The 19,259-nt window shown below is 36.0% G+C and overlaps 1 protein-coding gene across 16 annotated transcripts in view; it reads left to right on the forward strand.

Moving 5' to 3' along the window:
* The window catches only part of SLC4A7 (solute carrier family 4 member 7), a 112,372-nt gene that overhangs the window by 71,859 nt on the left and 21,254 nt on the right, over positions 1-19,259 (forward strand). For all 16 annotated transcript variants that reach the window (XM_081283587.1, XM_081283599.1, XM_081283597.1 and 13 more), the window contains 7 exons: positions 6,398-6,504; positions 8,661-8,835; positions 12,247-12,380; positions 13,479-13,724; positions 15,999-16,104; positions 18,391-18,552; positions 18,922-19,035. In XM_081283587.1, the coding sequence (XP_081139713.1) occupies positions 6,398-6,504; positions 8,661-8,835; positions 12,247-12,380; positions 13,479-13,724; positions 15,999-16,104; positions 18,391-18,552; positions 18,922-19,035 (1,044 nt within the window). The remainder of the gene's footprint in view (positions 1-6,397; positions 6,505-8,660; positions 8,836-12,246; positions 12,381-13,478; positions 13,725-15,998; positions 16,105-18,390; positions 18,553-18,921; positions 19,036-19,259) is intronic.

The following is a 19,259-nucleotide window of genomic DNA, read 5'->3' on the forward strand; positions in this document are numbered from 1 at the left end:
GTCAAATGCTTTTTCTGCATCCATCGAGATGATCATGTGGTTCTTGTCTTTAAGTCTATTGATGTGGTGGATAGCATTTATTGATTTCCGTATATTGAACCATCCTTGCATCCCAGGAATGAATCCTACTTGATCATGGTGCACAAGTTTTCTGATATGTTTTTGTATTCGATTCGCCAGAATTTTATTGAGAATTTTTGCATCCAAGTTCATTAGAGATATTGGTCTGTAGTTTTCTTTCTTTGAAGTATCTTTGTCTGGTTTTGGGATCAAAGTGATGTTGGCCTCATAGAATGAATTTGGAAGAGCTCCTTCTTTTTCTATTTCTTGAAATAGCTTGAAAAGTATTGGTATTAATTCTTCTTTGAAGGTTTTGTAGAACTCCGCTGTATACCCATCTGGTCCAGGGCTTTTCTTAGTTGGTAGTCTTTTGATGGCTTCTTCTATTTCTTCTTTTGTTATTGGTCTGTTTAAATTGTGTGTGTCTTCCTGTCTCAATCTGGGCAGATCATATGCCTTAAGAAATTTATCGATATCTTCGTTATCTTCTATTTTATTAGAATATAGGGTTTCAAAATACTTTCTAATTATCTTCTGTATTTCTGTAGTGTCTGTTGTGATATTGCCTTTTTCATCCCGTATGTTAGTAATTTGAGTTCTCTCTCTTCTTCTTTTCGTTAGCGTGGCTAAGGGCTTGTCTATCTTATTTATTTTTTCAAAGAACCAACTTTTAGTTTTATCTATTTTTTCAATGGTTTCTTTTGTTTCAATTTCATTGATTTCTGCTCTAATTTTAATTATTTCTTGTCTTCTACTACATTTGCTGTTGTTTTGCTCTTCCTTTTCTAGATTTTTGAGGTGTTGTGTGAGTTCATTTATTTGTTGGTTTTTTCTTTTTTTGAGGTAAGAACTCCAAGAAATGAATTTCCCTCTTAAAAACTGCTTTCATTGTGTCCCATAAATTCCGGTATGTTGTGTCTGTGTTATCATTTGACTCTAAGAATTTTTTCATCTCCTCCTTTATGTCTTCTATAACCCATTGATCATTCAATAACATATTGTTCATTTTCCATGTGATGTAGGATTTTTCCTTCCTTCTCTTATCATTGATTTCCAATTTCATTCCATTATGGTCAGATATGGTGCATGGTATTATCTCCACGCCTTTATATTTACTAAGAGTTGTCTTATGGCATAATATATGGTCTATCTTTGAGTAGGATCCATGTGCTGCTGAGAAGAACGTGTATCCACTTGATGATGGTTGATATATTCTATATATGTCGGTTAAGTCTAGATTATTGATTGTGCTGTTGAGTTTTATAGTTTCTTTATTCAGTTTTTGTCTAGAGGATCTGTCTAATGGCGAGAGCGGTGTGTTGAAGTCACCCATAATTATTGTGTTGTGGTCTATTTGACTCTTGAATTTGAGGAGAGTTTGTTTTATGAACGTTGCAGCTCCATTGTTGGGTGCATACAAATTGATGATTGTTATGTCTTGTTGGTGGATGGTTCCTTTTAACAGTATATAGTGACCTTCTTTGTCCTTCTTGATTAACTTAGGTTTGAAGTTGATTTTATTCGATATGAGTATGGCCACTCCTGCTTGCTTCCGAGGGCCATGTGAGTGGTATGATTTTTCCCAACCTTTTACCTTCAGCCTGTGTATGTCTTTTCCTATCATATGAGTCTCTTGAAGGCAGCATATTGTTGGATTTGTTTTGTTGATCCAGTTTACTAGCCTATGTCTCTTGATTGGTGAGTTTAGGCCATTAACATTTAAGGTTACAATTGAGATATGATTTGTATTTCCAGTCATGCTTCTTTATTTATTTATTTTAGTTTGGTTAGTTTTGCTTTTTGGTTATTTTCCTCCCCCTTTACTGAGATACTTCCTGCTGTTAGTTTTGGGCACTATTTTTCACATCCTCTTCTTGTAGTGTTTTGTTCAAAATGCTTTGCAGAGCTGGTTTTCTTGCTGCAAATTCTTTTAGCTTTTGTTTATCGTGAAAGATTTTAATTTCATTGTCAAATTTGAAGCTCAATTTTGCTGGATATAGTATTCTTGGTTGGAATCCATTATTTTTCAGCCTTTGAAATACGTTATTCCAGGATCTTCTCGCTTTCAAAGTTTGTGATGAGAAATCTGTCGTTAGCCTAATTGGTTTACCCCTGAAAGTAATCTGCCTCTTTTCTCTCGTAGCTTTTAATATTCTCTCCTTGTTCTGTACGTTGGCTATCTTCATAATTATATGTCTTGGGGTTGGTCTATTATGGTTTTGAATGTTTGGGGTCCTGTAGGCTTCCAGGATTTGGCAATCCATTCCATCTTTCATCTCTGGGAAGTTTTCTAGAATTATTTCATTTAATATGCTGTCCATTCCTTTGGTTTGAATCTCTGTGCCTTCTTCTATCCCTATGACTCTCAGATTTGGTTTTTTTTATGACATCCCATATCTCTTGAATAGATTGCTCGTGGGAATTAAGCATCTTTTCTGTGTTGACTATATTCTTTTCAAGTTGATAAACTTTGTCTTCATTATCTGATGTTCTGACTTCTACTTGATCAAGTCTATTTGTAATATTCTCGTTTGAGTTTTTAATTTGGTTTATAGTTTCCTGGAATTCTAGGATTATTGTTTGATTTTTTTTTTAATATCTCTATCTCCTGGTAGAGCTCGTTCTTTGCCATTTGAATTTGTTTGTTTAATTCATTTTCAAAATATATTTTTATTTCTTGGACTTGCTGTCTCATGTCTTCTCTAATATTCCTTTCCATTCGAGTTAGGTATGCCTTGAGTTCTTTCCCTATACCTGTTTCTGAAGTTTCTATGTCCTCCTGTAGAATTGAGTAGTCTTGCATTGTTTTTAATCCTTTTTTCCCTTGTTTTCTCATGTTGTCCACGTTACTTTCCAGCTCTTTTTGATTGTCGTGTTTCTGCTCTCCTCTATAGATTTGTTTTGTTTCTGTATTACTCTGATGTCTCTCCTTTGTGTTGTTGAAGTATGACTGCTAACGTGGATTCCGCTGGGAAGGAATTCCGACGTTCGAGCTCCAGTGACGACACTACTCTGCTATGACGGGCCCCAGTCTCCTTGCTGGGGTGCCCTAATGGGGGGGTGTGACTGGACTGTCTCTGTGTGGTTTCTGCTCCCGGTCGTGGCAGGCGGGTAGACTCCAGCCGCCCAGTATCACAGGCCGCGGGCAGGTGATCCGTCACCAACGGGAGGGCGTTCTCCTACCGCCAAGTTACGCGGGCAGTGGGTGAACTGTCGCCGGTGGGCCTGCAGTTTACAGCTGCCCAGTCGCGAGGGCCTTGCCTCTAGGCTCCTGGTTTCTCCTGCTAGCCTTGGTTTCTCCTGCTAGACCAGATTTCCCCTCAGTGATGATTCTCGGCAGTTCAAACTGTACTCTGTGCCTGTTTTGTTGTTGCAATCTGTCGGACAGTGGCGGTGGATACTTCAGCTGTCCAAGATGGTGGCCGCTGGTTACCTTAGTGGAGTGTCCCTTGTGGGGGGTGGGGCTGTACCGCTTCCGTCCCCGCCAACAATCCCGAACTCAGCCCGGGGGTCAGTGCGGGCTTGGGCTTAGCTGGTGGGATACCACCGTGTCGCAGCCACTTAATTCCCTGCTGACTCGTTAACCCCTTCTCTGGGGCGCCACGCCTTCTGTAGCCTCGGGGCAGGCCGCGCGAATCAGACAGCCTGGATCTCCGGGGTCACACCGTTGGCTTTTGGGATCCCCAGCACTCTATGGTTTTGATTTTTTCTGCTTGCCCCTCTCCAGCGCTGGCTAGACAGGTTTTCTTTTGGCCGCTGATGGGAGGGGGGGGGGTTGAGGGTCAGGTGCCTCTAGCTCTCCTTTAGTCTTTATGCAGGCTCACTCTGATAGTCCCTCCCCCTGAAAGTCTAGGAGAGATTTTAAGCGAAATCCCCCTATGTATGGGGGCTGAGCTGGGTGACACACACCTGTTTGTTGTTGCAATCTGTCGGCGAGTGGCAGTGTTTACTTCCGCTGTCCAAGATGGTGGCCGCTGGTTACCTTAGTGGAGTGTCCCTTGTGGGGGGTGGGGCTGTACCGCTTCCGTCCCCGCCAACAATCCCGAACTCAGCCCGGGGTTCAGTGCGGGCTTGGGCTTGGCTGGTGGGATACCACCTTGTCGCAGTCACTTAATTCCCTGCTGACTATTTAACCCCTTCTCTGGGGCGCCACGCCTTCTGTAGCCTCGGGGCAGGCTGCGCGAATCAGACAGCCTGGATCTCCGGGGTCACACCGTTGGCTTTTGGGATCCCCAGCACTCTATGGTTTTGATTTTTTCTGCTTGCCCCTCCCCAGCGCTGGCTAGACAGGTTTTGTTTTGGCCGCTGATGGGAGGGGGGCGGGTTGAGGGTCAGGTGCCTCTAGCTCTCCTTTAGTCTTTATGCAGGCTCACTCTGATAGTCCCTCCCCCTGAAAGTCTAGGAGAGATTTTAAGCGAAATCCCCCTATGTATGGGGGCTGAGCTGGGTGACACACACCTGTTTGTTGTTGCAATCTGTCGGCGAGTGGCGGTGTTTACTTCCGTTGTCCAAGATGGTGGCCGCTGGTTACCGTAGTGGAGTGTCCCTTGTGGGGGGTGGGGCTGTACCGCTTCCGTCCCCGCCAACAATCCCGAACTCAGCCCGGGGGTCAGTGCGGGCTTGGGCTTAGCTGGTGGGATACCACCGTGTCGCAGCCACTTAATTCCCTGCTGACTCGTTAACCCCTTCTCTGGGGCGCCACGCCTTCTGTAGCCTCGGGGCAGGCCGCGCGAATCAGACAGCCTGGATCTCCGGGGTCACACCGTTGGCTTTTGGGATCCCCAGCACTCTATGGTTTTGATTTTTTCTGCTTGCCCCTCCCCAGCGCTGGCTAGACAGGTTTTGTTTTGGCCGCTGATGGGAGGGGGGGGGGTTGAGGGTCAGGTGCCTCTAGCTCTCCTTTAGTCTTTATGCAGGCTCACTCTGATAGTCCCTCCCCCTGAAAGTCTAGGAGAGATTTTAAGCGAAATCCCCCTATGTATGGGGGCTGAGCTGGGTGACACACACCTGTTTGTTGTTGCAATCTGTCGGCGAGTGGCGGTGTTTACTTCCGCTGTCCAAGATGGTGGCCGCTGGTTACCTTAGTGGAGTGTCCCTTGTGGGGGGTGGGGCTGTACCGCTTCCGTCCCCGCCAACAATCCCGAACTCAGCCCGGGGGTCAGTGCGGGCTTGGGCTTAGCTGGTGGGATACCACCGTGTCGCAGCCACTTAATTCCCTGCTGACTATTTAACCCCTTCTCTGGGGCGCCACGCCTTCTGTAGCCTCGGGGCAGGCCGCGCGAATCAGACAGCCTGGCAGTTTACCTTTTTTTTAAAGAGTTTTTTTTCCTACCTGTTTCTGATTTTATTTGTTTGAAAGACTTTTGTTTTTACATTTGCTACCTTTCACATTTGATTCATCTTAATTTTTTTTTTTGTAATATGAGTGCTTAATTTTTTATATACTTAAATGCAATGTAGAGTTTTCCATCGTTTTTTGTTTTCTAGGAATTCTATAAATTTGGTTCCCCTTTACCCTAGGGTGGTTTTAATTTTGACATTTTCAAGTGGTAATCTTATATTTACAGACGAGTCTTGTAATTTTATAAATATTAGATATGTAAACCAGGCCATATAAGTCTGTGGTTGAGCCAGAGCCTTTGACTTCAGGTGACTTCCTGGGACCACATTTACTCTGCCTCATTTTCTGTCTCGTTCCTTTCTCCCTTGCTTCCCTCCTTCTCCTTGCATATATGTGCATATGTATGCAAACATGTACATAGTCTTTTAGTTTAGTTACCTCTTGAGATAACAAATTAAAAGCTCAATCCTTTGTCTTCACTGTGAGAGAGACTCTCCTATGTCATGGCAATGGTACTCTTTAAAATGAAATATAGCAGGAAATTGATTTTCATTAAAACGTGTTTAATAAACAATTCTTGTGCTACTTTTTAAAGGGAAGTATTTTAGTGAAAGAAAAACAGCATTTTGAAAATTAGTGTACATTTCTCAGTAGTTGATATGAACAATATTTAAAGATTTCTGGTGAGAGAGAGGTTTTTTTTGGAGACTATTCATAGCTATTGCTGAAGAGTAAATGAAATTGTATGTTTACATGTTTAGAATATAAGATACAAAAAGCTAATCATAAATTCAGAATACATTAGATTCTATTCATAGTGTAATTTATTTTTTCACAGTGTAATTTATTTAATGAGAAGTTTACTTTAGGAAGCATTTTTCTAGATCACTGATTAGATATATAATCCATATAAGGTCTGATGTTACCTTCAATTAAAGGTACCACTTCAGTTTTTTAAAAAACAGATTTCTGAAAATGTGTTTTTATGAAATTCAGGAAAAGAGAAAGATTCCAGTGTTTCCCAATGGATCTGCCCCTATATCTGGTGAGACTCCTAAGGAGGCTGCTCATCATGCTGGGCCTGAGCTGCAGAGGACTGGCCGGTGGGTACCCAGATACTGACATCTTTTTGAAACCAGGGTTTGATTTGATGAAAAAATCATGAACATTTTGTTTTTCTTTCCAAGTATTTGAAACCTAATATTATACAGTCTTTCTTTTGTGTTTTAAAAAATATATATTATTGTATAAGTTCTATAGTACTGAGCAAATTTTATATGCATTTAAAAGTAATTTTAATAGTACATACCAAACTTTAGTTTAAAATGGAAATAATGGACCATATATTTAGAAATTGCAGTTATTTGGTATATAGGTTAATTTTCATTGCCTCTACTAAGGTTATTAATGAAGGGTTAGAGTCCTTATAGAGTTCATCATATCAAATTTTGGGAAGAGGAATTATAATGAATGATTTTGTATTACATATAGATTTATATATACTATTTTTTTGCACACACACATATATGTAAAATATCATGAGATACTATAGAATTACATGGACAAGCATGATTCAATTGTAATATTCTCTGTGGAAACCTTTTTAGAAAAAGTAAAAAGTTAACTTTTGGAGTAAAGAATAGAATTGTTGCCAGGTATAAACATCTTTACAGTGTTTTAAAATATTTTGTAGAAGTAGATAAATGCTGTGGTGTTTCCATATATATGGGTATTGATGCTGTTTTGTCTACTGGGGAGCAGTATGGAACTCAAAAATCGTGAATCTTAAAATCTTTGCTTATAAAACTAGGATATCATATATAGACACTGTATTAGGGATTTTGATGACATGTCTTAAAGGGTCCTATGTATAAGAAAAATAACAATGGGCATACTGGGTATAGATTAAACTCACAATGTGACTCATTGACTAATGTATTAGTTTCTATGAATATAAAAGAATAAAATACCATTGCTGTGTAGACAGTGCTGGTCTATTAGCTATCATGTCTTTGAACTTTATATGGAGATAGGGTTATTCTCTGAATTAGACCCCCCACTAATCTCACAGTCACCTTAGAGCCTCTATAAGCCATCTGTTAAATAACTAGTTATTGATTTGATGTTATAGATACATTGGCATCTTTTTATTGTAAGCTGATTTCCCTTGCTATCAGATTATTTATAGAATAACTTCCAACACTTGTAAAGGTGTGTTTAGGATGTATTTCACTATTAGCTTTAAAATAAATAGAATGAGAAAGCTCAGAACATCCAAAGCATTTGAAAGTTTACAATTAATTTCTTAATTAATTGTAAAAAAATTCTTGCAATTGGTATTTGAATTATTACCTATTTTATGACACAGAACTTTTTTGAATTATGGATTGAGTCACTAGCATCTATTGAGTGTACCTACTATCCCCCAAGTAGTATTTTAGACAATGGAGATAGGTTACTAAACTCCTCTTGTGGAGCTTATATATTTTGGGGAAATTTTCAAGTTAGATGTATCTAAAAGTCTGAATTTTTTTTTTTTCATTTTTTTGTAGTGTGGAGGTTGAACCCAGAGCTGCTCTACCATTAGGCTACATCCTTACCCCTTTGCATTTATAAATATAATATAGATTTTAATCTCATAGGTTTATTAATATATGTACTAATTTGACTACATATGTAATAAATTAAGTATACTGAAATAGCTTTTTAGGTTTTGTCCCTAGACAGAAATAATTATATAATTGAAGCACAAATTTTTTGAAGTTATTAAAATTATTTAATAACTATTTGTGCAACTAAGTACAGCATACTACATTCATTTTAAAGGATACTTTGATTATAATTGCATTCTTTGTATTTCTAACAGTGCCTTTAAGATATATAATGTAGACAATAATGAGTAGAATTGCTTATGCATATTTTCATGAATGGCTAGGTTTTGTTTATTGTATATTTCTTTGCACATTTGTGTCCAAAGTTACATTTACTCATATAAAATCATTGCCTGCAGTCTTGTCAGTATATAGTCTATTAAAAAATGTGTTTGTCTCTTTTAGCTTAATGAGATCTATCTTTCCTCTATCATCAGTAGATTAAATGAGTGTATCTTCTATAAATTATACTGTTGTTTTTAAGTTGGATTTAAATTTTTGTTGAGAAAACGCTAGGCACCAGCAGTTTTATGTAGCCCATAGTTTTAGTGTGAACTAGCTAGAATCCTCTAGTGTACAGTTTGACGAGTTTCATCTCACCTATTTAGGCTTTTTGGTGGTTTGATACTTGACATCAAAAGGAAAGCACCTTTTTTCTTGAGTGACTTCAAGGATGCATTAAGCCTGCAGTGCCTGGCCTCGATTCTTTTCCTATACTGTGCCTGTATGTCTCCTGTAATCACTTTTGGAGGGCTGCTTGGAGAAGCTACAGAAGGCAGAATAGTGAGTACCAAGATTGGTAGTGGCCAGGCTCTTAGCTCTTCAGAGGCAAGTGTCTGTATGCATTTGTCTCACTATTGGTACTTTTATTTGAAGAGTCTACCCACAGCAAGATTAACCTGTCCCAAAGCAGACTTCCCCCAAAGGTAATTGCTGTGGAAAACATGGGGAAGCCATTTGAACAGGAGAAGATGCACAGTTGAGGTAAAAAACAAAAAGCCAACAACAAAAACTTATCCTGCCTTGCTGGATGGAATGGTTTTATAATTGAGTAAAAGGCTTGCATTGTCTCCTGGTGGGTGGGTGGATTGTGGGGGGTTGTGGGTGGGGGAATTCATCAGTGGGGCTATTTCACCCTGTGAGGTATCATAGGATTAGTTAGAATCATATGATTAATATGAATCCATCAGCCCTGGCTGGTAGGCCCAAGCTAGACTATTTGGAAGAATAGAACATAATTGTGGAGATGATGGATTTTTGAAGTGATATTTATTTTAATTTTGCTATTAACAAATCTGTGTGAAAGTAGCAAAGGCTTTTATTTGGAAAATATAATTGAAAATTGCCTCTTTCTTTTGATATGACTAAAATGAAATTTTTAATGTATTACTGTATGAGGAGCTGTGGTACTTCGTAAAATTTTGAAAAGTATTTTTGGGGGGCGGGGCTCATGTATTTTAATGACCTTTAAATGAGATGATTTATAATTTGTAAGTGTATTTTTACCTAATAATATTTATTCTTGAGTTAAAATTTATATTTTTATAGATAAAAGCTAAAAAAAATATCCAAAGCTAAGTAATGGTAATTATTCATTTGAAGTATTTGATGACCTGAACACAAGATAAATCTGAAAACAAAAATTTTCATGCAACTCTGAATTTATTTTTGACTATTTAGATTCTTCTTACCTTATTCTGTATTCAGTATATCAAAAGCAGATATTTTTAGTAAGTTGCTATAAATGCTGTCACAAATTGTACATGTAACTGCTGGTCCTTGTGGAAATGTGTTTTATCTGTTACTTTCATGAAAGTGCTGCTTCTTTCTTGTGGACTGTCACTACCTGCCCGTCTCCTTCTGCTGTTTGATACCATGTGCATGTGATGTGTGTTAGGCACTGGAGGAGGGCAGACTAGTATAAGAGCATGTGTCTCCTGTCCTCAGGATGCTAACCTAAGTGAAAGAGAATGATAATATATACATGGTTCTTACACTGTGGTTTGCTGTGCCACATGAGCGGTGGGAATTGGAGTAAGATAAATAGAAAAATCAGGAATATCATGCATTTGTTTTCATTTGCTTTGTTGAACTTTAGGTAGAAATGGACATACTAGGAGGTACAGTTTCAGAGTTTATAGAGTGATAAAGGGGGAAATGTACAGATTGGGAAACCATAAATGAGATTTGAAACTGAAAATAGTGGAGGTTAACAAGGAAGATAATTTATGGGGAGAGAAGGAGAAGGAAAAGTGGTAAGTAACCTGGATTTATGGAATGGAGGAGAGATGGGGTAGAGGGGGAGGGTGGAAAAGGAAAATGACCCAATAGATTGGACACAGGTATAGCCAGAGCCCTAGAAGAGAAATGAGGATGGTGTAATTTTGCAGAAGCCAAACTAGAGGTTTTGAGGAGGAATAATTAGAAGGAGGTGTTCAGTGATTTAGTATAGTCATAAAGGAGAACAGTAGTGAGGTGTGAAGAGGGCTTTTGATAGGCATAATGGAAACTTATAACTGTAGAGTGTGGTAGAGAAGACATTGCAATGGGGCTGTGATTTCCTAAGGGAAAGACAGGTTTTAGTTTGGGAATGAACTAGAAGTTGGGCAAAACTTAGAAAAAAATAGTCTGGGTAAGGGGAAAAATAGATCTGGATAAGGGAATGTTTTGCTTTTGTAGCTATGGCAGTGAGGAAGAGGTGAGGCTGTGAGGAAGGGTTTTCAGTGGCACCATTTGTTTTTTAAACAAAGGTTGAGGGAGGGGAACCTTAATTTTGTGCCCATCTGCTCCTGTTAACTTTTTTTTCATCTGTTACTCTCCTCTTCTCAGTTTCTTTTCCCCTCAATATCAATTACACTTTTTTCCCTTAAGCTTAACCAGAATTCATTCCTAAATATTTTGTGGTGGCTTACCAGTGTCTTCTAGCACAAACTGGTTTCCCATAGGCAAGAAAATAAATTATCTCATACAGTTAACAAATGTATTATTAATAAATATGGATGCTTCTCCATTATGTTGCCAAGAGACAAATTTGTATGTGTTTCATCCTGTTTTTATTCTGATAGTTGAATTATACTTTTGTTGTCTTTGTTACTTTGTGACTGCTCTGATTTTGGAAGATACTTGTTACAGTTGATAATGAGAACTGCTATTATTTATTAAATACATTCCAGGTGCCATATACTGTGCTTGCTGGGTGTTTCTACAAATACCACTAAGGTCTCCTAGTTGTAATCTCCTCCCATTTAAAAATGAGAAAGCTTTGGTTTTCAAAGGTTGTGAGCTCAGTGCATGGCACTAACCAGTCTACCACTTTGGATCTGGTCCTGAAGCCCTGCTCTCTTTGCCTGCTGCCTCTCATTTCAGGAGTGTTGTCTTGAAAACTTCCTTTTCTTGTCTTTACCAACTGTGTATCTGCTTTCCCGCTCTGGGTAGTACATTCCACTTGGCTATGGTGTTTGTGAATGGTAAACTATTCTTTCTTTCTGACCCCTTCCCTTTGTCTAGTAGTATGGTGTATCATCATCCCTTATCATCTCATAACCTAATTAGTTGGGATGTTATAGTGGTGGTGGTACATTTTTCTCATCTTTTTTTTTTTTTTTGCCAAATTTTAATGATAAGATACTTTCTCTATTATGGTTGGTATGAATTTTTTTATGGAGATTTTGTTTATGTTAAGTATGTCATTTTTGATATCAATTGATTAGGTTTATCAGTAGTTTATACATGAAATCTGCTTGAAAAATAGGGTCAAATGTTAATTCCTTATCTATTTGAAAGATTCTTTTTTGTACCTCTGTATTGAGCATTTAAATGTGTTTTTTAATGAACTATTTCAGACATGCTAGAGATATTAAAAATAACACACATCTTTAGATAGAGTTGAATCCCTGATATGTGTCTTCTCCATTTACTATTTGCATCTCACAGTATTGCTTTGAATTAAGGATGATTGCAAAAAATTCACTTTTAAATATACCAAAACAAATCAGTTTTCTCTGTGTATTTGGAATGTATTTGTAGTTTTCAGTAATGAAATTTTAATTTTAAGAGCTATAAGTTTGTGCTTCCATTATATTTTTAACTACTTGGTTTGTATTTTTATTTTACAGCTGTCTAACATGTATTATATTAGGTAAGAAATGTGTTTATGATGTATTGCTTCTATTCATTTCTTTTTTCCTTGAACAGAGTGCAATAGAGTCTCTCTTTGGAGCATCATTAACTGGGATTGCCTATTCATTGTTTGCTGGGCAACCTCTAACAATACTGGGGAGCACAGGTCCAGTTCTAGTGTTTGAAAAAATTTTATTTAAATTCTGCAGGTAAGTAATAGTTCTCTATTCATCACGTGTATTTGCATATATGTACAATTATATATTATTGTTTATTAGCAACTGAAAAGTTCTGATCAATATCTGCATTTTTAATTTTTTGGGCTGCACTGTGGTTGGCCCCATCAAGGCTTCTACCACCATCCCCACCTCAGTAACTTAGAGATGAGGAAAATAAGAGTGCCCATTAATGCAAAATCAATGTATGTTGAGTACTGATAAGCAGATCATAAAAATCCTTTGTTCTAGCAAATTTCAACCATAAGTAGATATTCATCTGAACTATTTGTTAAATACGTTGTTGTTATACAGGAAGTTTAGAAAGAGGTAATTTTACCAGTCAGTCCTGTTTAACAGATATGAGACTGAAGCAATCAGAATGAAGTGTCAGTTTCCACTGACTAGGTTATTTATGGTGTGGAGGTAATACAGGGGATTGGAGTTGGTATGCTTTGAATTCAACAGGGCCAATACTGTCTTTTTATGACATAAATGCAATTGAACATTTTAGCCTGAAACAACTTGAGACTCTTTTAAATAATTGGTTCATCTAATTCTTGTTCTGATTTTGTACCCACTAAACAAGCTGACTCTGATTCTAATCTGTCATGACTTGAAATATAGTAACTGCTTGTTTGAAATTTAAAAAAAGAAATCACCTTTCTCTGGTTATAACAGTGGGAGAGGAGGTGGCGGTGGTGATGGCAAGACACTGGAGCTATGTTTTTACTGTATTTATGTGTAGCTTCCTGGTCTTTAGAGGGAGTCAAATAGAATTCTTTTTTTATCTGTCATTTACTTCTCATAATTGATTCCTAAAATGAGGTCTATTAATTTTGAAATATTTATTGCCTAATAGATATGTACTATGAATCTTTTATATAAATGTAATAACCAGTAAGTCTTCATTCAGTTGAAGTAGAAAAGTAGAGCATTATCTAATCATTATTTTGTTATTCTATAATTCCTTCTCTCTCTCTTTTTTTAGGAATCATGTTTTGTTCTTATTGTTTATTATGAAAATTTTAAGGTACAAGTACTATTCCTTATATATATGTTGATTATGTTCACATTTTTATTTCTGAACAGAGATTATCACCTTTCCTATCTGTCTTTAAGAACCAGTATTGGTCTGTGGACTTCTTTCTTGTGCATTGTTTTGGTTGCAACAGATGCGAGCAGCCTTGTCTGTTACATCACTCGGTTTACAGAAGAGGCTTTTGCAGCTCTCATTTGCATCATATTCATCTATGAAGCTTTGGAGAAGCTTTTTCATTTAGGAGAAATATATGCATTTAATATGCACAACAACTTGAATAAACTGACCAGCTACTCGTAAGTGCTGTTTCTCACTAATATTAAAAAATATTTTTGTCAAGATGTCAGAGCCTAAGAAAAATGCCTTTTGTGTTTTCTTTTTTGACAATATAATGCCCACTGCTGTATCTAGCAACAACTACCAGCCATCTAGTAGTTGTTATATTTGTTTCAGGTGAGATTTTACCAAAGCTTTCAGAGGACATAAATGTAGTTCATCAAGTTCATTCATTTTGTTCACTGAAATAAATTATATGTATTTTCAGTCTTCTGTTTGAATTGTATTGGTCTATTTAAATTTTTTTGGCAATTAGCCTACCGTATATTTGCTTTAGGCAATAATATTAGATTTTAATTCTTTAACTACATTATTTTTTATATTTGTATATTCTTCACATTTTGTGTCTTAATATTTTTGAAACTTGTTATCATATAGTGAAGTTTTGTGGTAGAATTTTAGTATATTTTTAATTTTAGTATATTTTGTGTTTAATGGAGTGTTTTCCTTGTGAATAAGAAAAGTATTATTCAACCACCAAGATGACAAAAAAAAAGAAAGATTAGAAGAAGGAATGAAATGAACATGATCTAAAACTCTAGAATAAAATAGGATTTGAAAAGTGACATATAATAGTTACAAAAGATTGGTGAATATATTTAGTTAAAAGTAAAGCAGACTGTTAAAACTAGACATATCAAAGAAATGTCTCTATTTGTTGTCTTTCAAAATCTTGTTTGGTATAAATGTGGTGTTTCATTTAATTGACACATATAGGGATATGTGGTCATCTAAAATAGAAAGGGTGCACACCTTTTTCCTTCTCTCCACCTAAGCCTGACCTGAGATCCTGTATCTTCCCCTTTTTTCATACTTTTGTTACTTTTTTCCTTCTTTGTCTTCCTAGTATACCCTCAATTTTGATAGATAAAATAGGGAAGGGTATGAAATTCTGTATAAGTACTGACCTATTTGAAAACATTAGAGATACTTTGATTTTAAATCTGTGATATGCTGTCTTCTTTGTTCTTACATGCTGTGCTTTACTTTTTTTTTTTCATTTTCTTTCTTTCTGTACACTTTTTCCTTTGACCTCTGAATGATGGCTTTTATTGTTAGTACCAGCCTTAGAATAATGTTTCCTTTTGATTAACTGAGTAGCTGCATGTGAACAGCATCTACTCACCATACAGCTTGTGAGCATCGAGCATTGTGTTCAGAGTGTTTCTTAATTCTTGTGAATATACTAGTGGACGGTGTTAATACCATAGCCCCTTTCTTGTCTGAAGACACTGAAGCTCTTGGAGGTTAAAACTTGCCTTAGATTAAACAGCTAGTAAGTAACAATACCTGGGTGGACTCCAGATCCATCTTCTCATCTTTTCTCAAACAGTTCATTATCTAATTTGGGAGTAATCATGTTTGTTTTTATTTTTTAAATTTATATTTAGAGGTTCATTTGCTAAGTGTTTCTAGCTTATTTAGGCAGTTGAGATAGTTCTAAATATGAACTGAACTCTGATCTTATTTTTCTTAGTACTGTCCTGATGAAAATTTTTATTTATTTGAGAGTGAATCTTAAATTTATTAAAGGGTGAATATGAGTATTAGGTCTAGTGCAAGCACAAAAAATCAATAGCAGTGTAACTTTTATTGGGAATAAATACATGTTGTATTGCAGGGATAGGAAGAGACAACAGTGACTGCTGTGATGATTGAGGAGATAGGATTTAATGGAGAATAATCTTGCCAAACACGGTGGTATCTTAAAATTTTTAATTATTTTAAAAATATTTTTTGTCCTCTTAGATTAAACAAACAAACATGTTCCCCCCAAGGGATATATTTAACCAATTTTATAAAGTAAATATTTTATGTGAACTAATTTTATTAATATCATACCAGTCTTATTCCATTCTGTTGTTTGATATGTGTCGTTTCTAGTCTCCATGCTTTGCAACATGGAAAAAAAATTAAGAAATTAAAAGCTACCACACCGTGAGATTGATTGAGTAAAATGTAAGCATGAAATACGTGACTTTTAATTCACCTACCATTTTGGGTGCAGTGCCTGTAATCCCAGTGGCTGGAGAGGCTGAGGTAGGAGGATAACAAGTTCAAAGCCAGCCTTAGCAACTTAATGAGGCTCTAAGCAACTTAGTGAGACCCTGTCTATAAATAAAAAATAAAAAGGGCTGGGGATGTGGCTCAGTGGTTGAGTGCCCCTGGGTTCAATACCTGGTACTAAATAATTAATTAAATAAATAAAAATTTCACCTACTGTGATTTTTCAGATGTGTATGTATTGAACCTCCTGACCCTAGTAATGAAACTCTAGAGCTATGGAAGAAAGAGAATATAACAGCACACAGTATTTCCTGGGGAAATCTCACTGTTTCTGTAAGTATATTAAAAAATGGAGGATGCTATAAATATTGTATTAAATTAATTCTTTAGTTTTTTCAGATTATTCTTATTTTCTTCTTGATCAATGGATTTATGGTATGTTTTCAAAATATAGTGTTTTAACCAAATAGGAGGTCCCACTTTTTTGTGTATCATGCACTGGAAATTATAGGCTAAAAAGAATGAAGGTTAGGGAGATAAAAAGAATGTATTGCACTTCTCAGATGTTTTAAAAAGTTATTAAAAAGATGTGAACATACTTGTGAACTTTGTTTAACTCAAGAGTCTAGTCTGATTCAAGCTCTTAAGAAAACAGGAAGGAAAAAGGGCAAAATGTGTTATAAGTATCTGCTATATATTGAATACTATTATAGGCACTTGTATTATGTTGGGAAATGTTGTCCTTGCTCTGTAATATCCGTGGTGTGTTGCTTATGAGCTAGGCATAAACATATTAAGTGAAGCCAGCAGTCAGAATTAAAACAAAGATCCCCTGAAATTCTCTAGAGGCTTTTTTTTTTTTTTTTTTTTTTAAATAGGGGGATTATATAAGTAACTGAATCCATCCTTTCTCACTAAAGGTGATAGTTAGCCCCTAACTAAATAATTTGAAAAAATATCTGAAATTTTATCCTATTGGTAATTTAAGGCTGTGCCATCCAAACAGTAGCCTTAACATGTGTCTAAGTTTAAATAAAATTAATAAAAAGTTCCGTTTGGCTTCTGTATTAAACAGTGCAGATATATAACATTTCCATCACAGGAATTCTCTTATGAATTAGTACTATTCATAGCAACTTAGAGACATGTTTTACTGTTTTGTAATTAGCAAGTTATTTTTTGTTGTGGAAGAGGTATAGCTGATTGAAATAGTCAAAAGTGACTTGTTAAAAAGAATTTGCTTTGGGGCTGGGGTTATGGCTCAGTGGTAGAGCACTTGCCTAGCATGTGGGAAGCTCTGGGTTCGATCCTCAGCACCACATTAAAAAAATAAATAAATAAACAAAATAAATGTATTGTATCTAATTACAACTAAAAAAATAAATGTTTAAAAAAATAAAAAAAAGAATTTGATTTCTGATTCCTGATGGGCATCCTGTCTTGACATTAGAGACACAGGTCTTTCCAATATATGTTGGTTTTTTTGTTTTTTGTTTGGTACCAGAGATTGAACTCAAGTGCAGTCAGCCACTGAACCACATCCCCAGCTCTATTTTGTATTTTTTTTTTAGAGACAGGGACTCACTGAGTTGCTTAGGGCCTCATTTTTGCTGAGGCTGGCTTTGAACTCGTGATCCCTCTGCCTCAGCCTCCCAAGCAACTGGGATTATAGGTGTGCGTCACTGCGCCAGGCTCCAGTATATTTTTTGACATTCATTTTGCCATGTTGGTGGTGGCATTCTTTTTTTTATAGCCTTTAATTTCATGGATTGGAATTTAAAATAATGGAATCTTTAAAATTTTCTTTTAATAGTTTTTTTTTCGCTATTGTTGTTAAAATGAGTTATATTTGGGGCACTTCCTCTAATCTCTAAATTTTCTTCTAAAGGAAAATCAAGTCAATGGACTTCTATCAAATATGATATATTTTATATTATGTTATCAATTTGGTCAAAGGATATATTATTTTAATGATTACTGGGCACTTCCTCTAATCTCTAAATTTTCTTCTAAAGGAAAATCAAGTCAATGGACTTCTATCAAATATGATATATTTTATATTATAAATTTGGTCAAAGGATATATTATTTTAATGATTACTTCCTCATGAAAGAACATGGTTTCAATTCTAAGATCTTGAGTTTGATTCAGAAAATCCAGCCACAGATTTTGTTACTGATTTCAGTTTGTTACTGCAGCCATCTCTATTCAGCATTGTAACAGGGCATAAGACTGATTTTCTGTCTGCTGCTTTGGTATAAGCCACCTATTCAAAAATACATGAAAGACAGTAAATTGTGGACCAACAAGAATGAAGATGAAACATTTCATAAATAATACTCATTATAGTCCTTTTACTAAAAGGAATATATAATTGAAGGAAAGGAGGACATAAGTGAAATAGTCTTATTTCATTGACTTAGACAAGTCACAGCATCTCTGAACTTAGGTGCTGTCTTATAGTTCATCGATGATGTGTTATATACAGTTGACTTTGCAGTGCCTTTTCTTGCAAAGTGAAGCATAAAATTTACATCTTAGAGTCAATGAAGTTTATTAATTTTATTGGATGTTTGAAAACTTCCTCTATTTTCTTTTTTCCTCCCCCTTTTTTTTCAGGAATGTAAAACCTTTCATGGTGCATTTGTAGGATCAGCTTGTAGTCCTCATGGACCTTATATTCCAGATGTGCTCTTTTGGTGTGTCATCTTATTTTTCACAACATTTTTTCTGTCTTCATTCCTCAAGCAATTTAAGACCAAGCGTTATTTTCCTACCAAGGTAACTGGGATGTAATTTTGGGATTTCTGGTTATCATGTTTTTGGTTTTCATTTTCTTGGTTTATTTCAAAATAGCAGTATATCATTTAAGGTTAATACTTTGCCAAGTAATTATAAATTACTTATACTAAAAATGTATGGTATGTGTCTGAGCTCACAGTGGGAAGATACTGATACCAAGAAAGCAAAGGTTAGTTGTGAATTATGTAATCATTTGGAAAGAATTAGGTATAAATGTATGTCACTGCCATTATCAGTAATTAAAAATTCCATTCATACTTTTTAGTGATGTTTTGCCTGTGAAAGAGATGAATTATTTAGAAAGGGGACATACTTTTTGTTTATATTAACATAATGCCTTTAACATAGGTGCGATCGACAATCAGTGACTTTGCTGTATTTCTCACAATAGTAATAATGGTTGCAATTGACTACCTTGTAGGAGTTCCATCTCCTAAACTTCATGTTCCTGAAAAATTTGAGGTAAGGATTGAAACAAGTGGCTTTTTTTTCTTCCTTGGGAATGTCAAACTACTTTACAACTACTTTAAAAATGAGACACTCCTCCCTTAGTATGTGTAGTCTTTTTGAAGAGCTGATGCTTTGACAGGAAAAATTATATGTGTATTTCTCACATATGAAAAAATGAAATAAAAAAAGAGACAAGAGAACCTATTTAGGAAAAGTATAAAGTTCATACATCAAAG

Source organism: Spermophilus citellus (assembly GCF_964194105.1).
Source record: "Spermophilus citellus genome assembly, chromosome: 3".
NCBI classification, from domain to species: domain Eukaryota; kingdom Metazoa; phylum Chordata; class Mammalia; order Rodentia; family Sciuridae; genus Spermophilus; species Spermophilus citellus.